The sequence below is a fragment of the Cherax quadricarinatus genome, chromosome 63, assembly GCF_038502225.1.
Source record: "Cherax quadricarinatus isolate ZL_2023a chromosome 63, ASM3850222v1, whole genome shotgun sequence".
NCBI lineage: Eukaryota > Metazoa > Arthropoda > Malacostraca > Decapoda > Parastacidae > Cherax > Cherax quadricarinatus.
In genome coordinates, this window is record NC_091354.1 from 20,256,978 (window position 1) to 20,266,793 (window position 9,816).

The 9,816-nt window shown below is 37.3% G+C and overlaps 1 protein-coding gene across 2 annotated transcripts in view; it reads left to right on the top strand.

Moving 5' to 3' along the window:
- The window catches only part of LOC128698271 (cytokine receptor-like factor 3), a 335,991-nt gene extending 327,551 nt beyond the window's left edge, over positions 1-8,440 (top strand). For both annotated transcript variants that reach the window (XM_070098681.1, XM_070098680.1), the window contains exons 9-10: positions 386-519; positions 639-8,440. In XM_070098681.1, the coding sequence (XP_069954782.1) occupies positions 386-519; positions 639-731 (227 nt within the window). In that variant the 3' untranslated portion in view covers positions 732-8,440. The remainder of the gene's footprint in view (positions 1-385; positions 520-638) is intronic.
- Positions 8,441-9,816: the final 1,376 nt, after the last annotated feature.

Below are 9,816 nucleotides of genomic sequence, written 5' to 3' on the forward strand. Positions count from 1 at the left end.
AACACATGATGTCACCGTCCAATACCTGTCCGAATAGCCATTCCAATATGCAGTCATGAATGGGTTTACATTATTTATACTGTAGCTTAATAGCAAATAATGAACAAACAAAATGCTCACCACACTGGTGGGTGGGCTGGCTGCCAGTTGCAGGGGTTGGAGGGAGGGTAGTAGGGACTCGCATGTGGCGGGAATTTGGCGGTTGGGAATTCGCTATGTGTGAAGCCCACGAAAGTTGAAAACGCGAATGTTGAGGGAGACCTGCACTGTATATGAAACATAAATATATAGAATAGAGGTAATGCAAGAAGCAGTATAAATGTCAGTGTGGTGTCAGTCAAGTTTGCTTTCAGGGTGTCACATTAATAAGATCTTATATTTGAAGGTTGTGTGTTCTTGGATGGTGTGAGTCGTGTTACTCGATTACCAGCCATTCAGGACAAGTCACAGGTCAGCTTTGCTGTGGAGAAAGTGTCTTCAACTAAATTCAGAGTATACATTGAGAGCCAAGAAAAGCAGGTATGCTGTAAATGCTTGAGAATCAATTTCTTAATTTTTATGGACATTTTGTGTGCTTTAAAGTTTGTGAATAATATTTAAGAATAATTTTTAAGTCAGAGTTCTTCTTGTTTTTCCAGGTGACTTATGAATGGGGTGTTCCTAGTGCACAAGAAGGTTTGTGGTTTGTCGGAACATTTGGTGAGGCACGATGGAAAATAAGTGTCCATTAGTAGGTATTTAAATAGTGTATATTAGATCTCAGTTAAGTTCATTGATGTCTATATAATTCCCCTGTGTTTTATGCTGTGGATCTTGCATGGCAAGTGTGTGTGTGTGTGTGTGTGTGTGTGTGTGTGTGTGTGTGTGTGTATTCTATATATGTACCATACATGTCAGACTCTTTTAAGCTGAACCTGTCAACTTGATTTATTTGGTAAGCATTGTTTGGCCTAACAAGCAGAGTGCAAATGCATTGTTGCAATAACTCAGTAAAAATAATTCTAGATAACCCAAAATTTATACATTCTATTAACAAATAATGCAATTTAAATTTAGGGTGACCTGAAGACTGGTTAGATTTTAGGCTAAATTATATTAATTTTAGCAAGATGAGGTGAGGTTGCTTATTTTTTATGAAAAACTCAATATCTATAGTAACTTTACACAAAATATCTATCAATAGAAAAAGAGAAAATTGTCAAATATTTTTTTATACCAGTTTGGCCTGTTTGAATGACTTCCTAAGAAAGCATGACATAGTAAGACTCCATATTCATGGGGGTTACTTTTATGCAAACCCACTATTAATGAAAGATTCTCACATGTACTACTGAAAACTAAAGCAGCATGTTAAGGTGTGTTGTAGACTTGTACCTGACAGTAATGTGTCACTCTTCAAGGGAAAGGCATTCCTTGATGCTAGTTAAGGGCTCTTGATCTAAGGAATTGGAACTACCCCTTCCCTTCCTCTGAGCAATCCTGATTGCTTTGCATCTCACAGGTGCTGTATGGCCCCCATGGGTTTAGGGTTTCCCCATGAAAATAAGTGAATGCATCAGTTGTGCATTACTGGTGAATACTGCAGACTGCCTGCCTCACTTGGTACACTATAGTCCTGTTATGCATATACCTTAACAAGACAGATCATAGAATAGATAAGGAGGAAATGGTTTGTAGAGTTTGTCTAGTTTATGGAAAGAAAAGAGAAATACTATATCAAAGTATAGTGATACCAACAGTTTTTTATAGGTGCTAGACATGGTCTTTGAATGTTGCAGTAAGGCAGTGGCTGAAGGCAGCAGAGACATCATGGTTGAGGACAGTATACAGTGTAAACATTACACATCCAAAAGGAGTGAAAGATAGTTAAGAGAGTGGAAGACAGGTGTTGAGATGGTGTGGTCATTTAGAAAGGCTGGAGACTCATGAAAAGGGTATAAATCTTTGAGTGGAAGGAAGGAGGTATAAATGGTATCCCAGGAAAGGTTGGAAGGAAGGTGTGAATGATGTTTTCAGGTGGTAAGGGTTAGATAAGAGTAAGTATTAGACAAGTGCTTTATAGGATGTGATATGCTGTTGGAGTGTGAGCAAGAAACATTTAGGAAGGGATTCAGGGAAACCAGTTAGCTAGCCTCTTTTTTTTCTTCTTTTTTCAGAGTACAGGGCCTGCACTCTGAAAGCAGGGTGGGTTATTTTACATGTGATGCATGAACTTCTGGCAAGCTTGCTGGAGAATGAATGATGGTGAATGTAGTTTCTTCTTTGGGGTCACCCTGCCTTGGTGGAAAATTGCTAATGTGTTCAGAAAATATAGCTGGTATTCATTGTATACATAAAACTTACATTTTAGAATTGTTGATAAAAAAAAAGGGAATAGGTGGCCATGAAGACATGTGCCCTGTCCTGCTACCATAACCTGCCTTTGCCTTTCTGCCCATAACCTTCCCTGCAACACTTCTTGGCTTTATTTGTTTTATGTATACGTTAGTGTGTAGAAGGATAGGGGAAGTCACCACTATTACCCATGACTAAAGTGGAATACTGAAGTTTTTGTAGGTGGCCTCCATGAAAGGCTGGAGTTAGTGAATGAAGATGTAATGAATGCAGAGACTTCCCTGCAAATGAAGTATATGTAACACAGTATATATGTATGAAACTTATGTGCCTGTAACCTAGAAATACCAGAATAAGAATAGAGCATTATAGTTTTGCTTTAAGATCAAGAATATTTTTTTCTTGAAAATTCTGAAGTGATAAATACTTTGTAGAACAGATCTGAAACGTATAAAAATTATTTCATATACATGTATATTACATTAAGCAGATTATTCTTATGATAATAATATACAATAACATAGAAATCTTCAGCACGTACTGAATGGCTGTCAACCGCTAAACTAAGACCATAGAACACAAAGCAGAGTGAGCCTTTTTTTTTTATTTTATTAGAAGACATTTTACCCTATATAGGGCAAAATAGACTTGATAAAGCCCTGTTTAGGGAGAAATGTTATATAATAAAATGGCTTGCTCTTGTATGTATGTTTTATATTCCTACTTTGGCAAATGTCTAGGCCATTACGTAATATTGGAGTATAGACATTGTTCAGATGGGCTGATGCTATTACACTACAGTTTTATTTACATGTGGAGAAATTGCTCACTTTGACATATACAAATGGATTGTAAATATGAGTACATTTATATATTTACCATGTATCAGATAAGTTTAGATTTAAGACACAATAATAACCTTCAAATACAGTATACTGCAGTCAAACTATTTGGCATGAATTTTTTTTATTTAATTTACAACTTTGCTGTGCAACAGTGGAAAATTATTACAACAATGAATAATCAAATGTCAAAGTATGTATTTCACAACTTGAATTATGCCGTCATGAAAAATTAACATTTGTTATTTTATATTGCAACATAAAATTACTTGTGCACTACAATATGTTAAAGGATATTCATTTGAAAACTGCATTCATTAGATTCAATAATTTAGGCTAGTCCCACACCTGATAATAAATGTGTGTTTGTGCATGTGTAAAACCTGTCAGTTTATTTTGTTGAAGACCCAATAACATTATAGTTCTGTTAACTGTGTTTGAATGTCTTTATCTGCATTGTGTCTTGTTTTTCCCGTGAACCATCCCACACTTTGTGTTCTGATTTTATCATCATTATTATCTACATTTCTGATAACTGCCCTCTTAGCATACCCTTTCATTATACCTGTTTAATAAAATTTTCTGTGTAGGGTTTGATGAACCAAAGGGAATAACTTCTAGAAAATAACCCCAATTTACGCACACAGTGCGTAATGAGAAAATGACCGTGTTTTTGGTTTAAAACCATGACTTTGCACTGTATTTTCGTATGGTATTTATGGTTGTATTCTAGTTTTCCTGGTCTCATTTTATAGAATGGAAGACATATTACAGAAATTGAGATGATTTTGATTGGTTTCACAATGAAAAGTACCTTGAAATTGAGCTCAAAGTAGCAGAAATGTTCGATTTTTGCCGAAGTTCAAAAGTAAACAAATCATGCCACGCGTCCAATACATGTCAACTGGTGAGTCTATTATTCTTTCACAAGTGCGCTGATAATATTTATACCATTTATACACAAATGCAGTAGTCTGCATAACAGTAAATCTTTTTTTTTTTTTTTGAGAATAAAAATTCAAAGTGGAAAGCAAAAGAAATGTAAGAGGGGCCTGGGGACGTGACTAATGAACAGAGGAAATGTTATTTTAGTGCCAGGAATGTCTGTCTTGTTTATTCTGGACCCTATTTGGAAATTGGCAAAATTGCTAATTAACCCTTTCAGGGTCCGTCCCGTAGATCTACGGCTTTGCGTTCAGTGTCCAAACCGTAGATCTACGTCATGAGCTCAGCTCACTCTGATAAACTGTGAGTGGTACACTTGGGCCTAGATATGAGAGAATACATCTATGTGGTATGTGTGCACCACATAAAACAAATCCTGCAGCACACTGTGTATAATGAGAGAAAAAAAACTGAAACCAAGATTTTTGATTAAAACAGCAAATTTGCAGTGTTTTTTCGTATGTTTTTTATAGTTGTATTTGCAATTTCTTGGTCTCATTTGATAGAATGGAAGACATATTACAGAAATAGAGATGATTTTGATTGGTTTTAGCACCGGAAATGGCTTGAAACTGAGCTCAAAGTAGCGGAAATGCTAAATTTTTGTCGATGTTCAAGAGTAAACAAACAACCTCACACGTCTAATACACGTCAGCTGGTGGATCTAATACACATTCACAAATGTGGTGATGATATTTATACAATTATTACAATATTGCATAACAGTAAATCTTCTATTTTTTGGTGTGAATAAAAATTCATTATGTAAATAAAAAATAAAAATGGGATTTATTTGTAAAGCCTCAAAATGTAACTAATGAACCGAGGAAATGTTAGTTTAGTGCCAGGAATGCCTACATTGTTTATTCTGGATGCTATTTTGAAATTGGAATATTTTGAACTTTGTGTTAAATTGGCCAAATTACCAATTTCCGATCACTTTATTTTGTAGTTGAAACAGTTGACTTGGCGATTTCTTGTGCTCAATCGATAGAATAGAAGTAATACTAGTAAAATAGCTAAGAATTTGGTCGACTGGAATGATGTAATTGGCCTAAAATGGAAGTCAAAGTCGGCAAAATCGCCGATTCGTAAATATCGCTGACACATCAAAATTCGCGAGAGCATAATTTCGTCAATTTTTCACCAAATTTCGTACTTTTTGTTTTATTACCTTCACAAAAAGATTCCCTACCATTTCATAAGAAAAAATAACAATTTTTTTTGGAAAATTCTTGGACACTGGTGCGTGACTTCAGATTTTGGCCTTGGACCCTGAAAGGGTTAATGACCACTTTATTGGATAGTTGAAATCGGTAACGATCATAATGACACTTTTGGTGTCATTATGATCAGGAGAAGATTCTCTATTTTTTCATAAAAAATTTTTTTTCCGAAAAATTTTCGACCCCGAGAACAAGTTTAGGAGAGGGCCTCTTGACCCTGAAAGGGTTAAATGGTCATTATATGAGTTACAGTGAGTACAGAGACTTGAGTATTAATAGGTAATGCTATATGACTTTAGTAGGTCTAGTAGAGAAGTTTATTAGTGAATAATTACAGTTTTGAATTACTTTATGAAAATTGCAGTATTACAATAGAACAATTTACAATATGAAGTACAATTGAGTATTTAAAACAACGCAATTTGAACATTACAATTTTGAAGCATTACAGTTTTACAATAGAACAATTTAAACAATTTACTATATGAAGTATTACAAGTTAGTATTTAAAATAATGAAATTTGAACATCCAGTTTTTGAAGTAATGAGTGCATGATTGAGCAATCTTCAGCACAATTTCAGTATTGAAATTAAGACAGCATTGGTACTTTTTGTGTTGCTTCTTAGTAAATGGTAGGTATTAAGTATAGCTTTTTCTGGTTAATTTTGGGTGATAAGATTTCTAAGTAAGGCCTTAAAGTGATTTGCAGGCAGGGGTCCTTTAATGTGTTCTGGTAATAACAAAAAAAAAAAAAAAAAAAAAAAATGCACAATACCGTGACTGGAACGATACACAAATAACCCGCACAATCTTGTCGGTATTATATACCATTCTTGTACTACTACTACTACCACCACCTCTTCCTGCCTATATATAGCCGTCCTGCTCCACTTCTGGTTAGTGTGACTTTGTAAATGGTCCAAGTCGGACCGAAACGTCGTCGTAAGCTTCTCTCTTTTTTGTGCCGGTTATTTGTGTTCTGGTAATCTGTATAATGTAAGGGACACCTGTATTGTTTGAGCTTCATTGAGCTATTATGAACCATAGCAACAATGCAGTAATTAAGGAGGAGGCAGCTATGAATGGGAAAGCATGAAGAGTAAGTTCTTAGACAGGAATCTTACTCATAATGGGCAAGTAAGTCATGATATCCAACATACCTGTGCTGAAGGTCTATTACAGGTCTCTAGCATAACTCGACATTATGTGGTAGAGGTTCAGCCAATTGGTAGTCAATCTTCCTGCTAGAGAGAAAATCCTGTACATTATATCATAACCAAATATACATATCCCCCAGATGAAATTCCACCTGTATCAGCATTTGGGGATAACTTCGTCTAGATTTTGCCATGCAGAATGGCCAGTGGAAATGATACAGTACACCTCTTTATACTGGCATAGAATACAACCACCCTACAGCTTAAAATTTCAATTATGTGTAATGTGTACATTGTTCCATGTTAAACACCCAGAGTATAAGTGTAAATACTTCTAGACCCTAACTGATGATGTATCAGTAACCAAGTATGGGATGAACAATACCCTCTTTGTTTTCCACTGCTTAAACACATCACTATTTCACTGAAGGAAATTTCATAAACCTTGAGGAAACCTTTCAGTTAATGCAATAGTAGGCAAGTTTAAGGAATTTACTGTATAGGGTACCATGATGGGACCCTCGTTACGAGTGTAATGTGTAATGGGTGAAAGGTATAATCAACATCATGCCCCCATCCCCTCCTCACAGACTGATTGTACCTTTGCTGTCACTGCTAGTCTTGTATCTTTGTTGTCTTGGGGGATTGCTGTACCTGCTATATATAATGTATATGGAGGTAAGGCAGCACATTTAAACACAAATTTTATTATCCAACCTGTTTTACTAATGCCCAACCCATGAATAGATTAAATTATTAATTTTCTTTCAGTACCCAGTATTTTTCTTTTTATTTCAACAAACTGGCCATATCCCACCAAGGCAGGGTGACCCAAAAAGAAAAGGAAAAGCTTTTCTTTTTAAATTTAGTACGTAATTTATACAGGTGGTGTTACTAACCCCTTGCTCCTGGCATTTTAGTCACCTTTTATGACATGCATGGCTTAAGGAGGAAGAACTCTTTTCCACTTCATTATTAACCAAATTAAATGGATATCTGAAACCCAAAATGAACCAAAATTTTAAACAAAATACACCTACCATCCAACTTACAACCTGTTCGACATACGTCCACTCGACTTACTACCGTGCATCTGGCAGCTGGGCTGGGCCGGCTGATGCACACCACTGTACAATATTTGACAATACTCGCGGCGGCAACGCGTCATGCAGGCAGCATCAGTTTGAGTAACCCTGTCCTATCAGCAGCATCATACTGTATTAACTGTACTAACTGGACAGTGAATTTCACCATGGCCCCTAAGATGAAGTCTGAATCTTGCACTGGAGATTGTGGCAAGAAAGGCTCTTACTCTCGAACTCTCTATTTGTTTTCACTGTTGCACATAAACCTGTCTGTATCTGTCTGCCTATATATCTGTGTATCTGTGTGTGTGTGTGTTTATCTGTCTACTTGTGTGTGTCTGTCTACCTGTGTGTCTGTCTACCTGTGTGTCTGTCTACCTGTGTGTCTTTCTGTCTACCTCTGTGTCTGTCTACCTGTGTGTCTGTCTACCTGTGTGTCTGTCTACTTGTGTGTCTGTCTACCTGTGTCTGTCTTTCTGTCTGCTTGTCTGTCTCAGAGCCACTCATTAAGAGTGTAACTGATCTTGAAGATGCCATATTAATAATGATAATAACACAATAATCACTGAGGCACATTAAATGTGTAGAAAACGTTAATATAGACATTTTGCTTAATCCAGTGAATATGCCCTCGTCTGCTACACCTGATGTTACTATATAAGCGCCAGGCTCCTTTCTTCTGCTTCAGAATCTCCACGACTATGGTGCTCTTCGCACCTACTCCTAGATTGAGGGACTGATTACCTCATCTTCTGTACATAGTTCTACTGTCTTCAAGTTATGTCCTAGAATTTGTATTGATAAAGCCACTGGATGGCGAAACGTCTACAATAAAGATACCCAGATGTTGCACACGTGTCTTAATCTCATCTTGTCGGTATTATATACCATTCGTACACAACTTGTCAGACACTGCAACATCATGGAATCTTAATTCTGAGGACATGTACATAACCTTCACGGCTACGACAACTACTACTACAACTAACCCATCTCTTTGGGAAGGACCTACTTCCACTGGGGAATCCCGCCCACCAGTGAATATGCCCTCGTCTGCTACTCCTGACGTTACTATATAAGCGCCAGGCTCCTTTCTTCTGCTTCAGAATCTCCACGACTATGGTGCTCTTCGCACCTACTCCTAGATTGAGGGACTGATTACCTCATCTTCTGTACATAGTTCTACTGTCTTCAAGTTATGTCCTAGAATTTGTATTGATAAAGCCACTGGATGGCGAAACGTCTACAATAAAGATACCCAGATGTTGCACATGTGTCTTAATCTCATCTTGTCGGTATTATATACCATTCGTACACTTCTACACACACATTCGTTTATTCATTTAATCTTGTTTACTCACCTCTCACTCTACATTAAGACTACAGATATTTTAAGGTAAGTAATGAGTGGACACGATTATTATATTATAGTTTAATAATAATAATGATATTATTATTAATATTATTAATTTAGGGCACTGGAGCACAGATCCACTGTATAGCACTTTGTCTGGATTATTTGGGTTATCCTAGGTAATTTATACTATGATAACTTTACTTACGTGTACCTGAGAGAGAGACAGACACACACAGACACACACAGACACACACAGACACACACAGACACACACACACAGACACACACACACACACAGAGACACACACACACAGACACACACACACAGACACACACACACAGACACACACACACAGACACACACACACAGACACACACACACAGACACACACACAGACACACACACACACACAGACACACACACAGACACACACACACAGACACACACACACAGACACACACACACAGACACACACACACAGACACACACACACAGACAGACACACACACACAGACACACACACACACACACACAGACACACACACACACACACAGACACACACACACAGACACACACACACAGACACACACACACAGACACACACACACAGACACACACAGACACACACACACACAGACACACACACACACACACACACACACACACACACACACACACACACACACAGACACACACAGACACACACAGACACACACAGACACACACACACACACACACACACACACACACACACACACAGACACACAGACACACACACACACACACACATACAGACACACACGCATCCATATACAGGATTTCACACCTTCCTGTGAAGTGACCCTCTAACCCTTCCTTCCCCCCCCC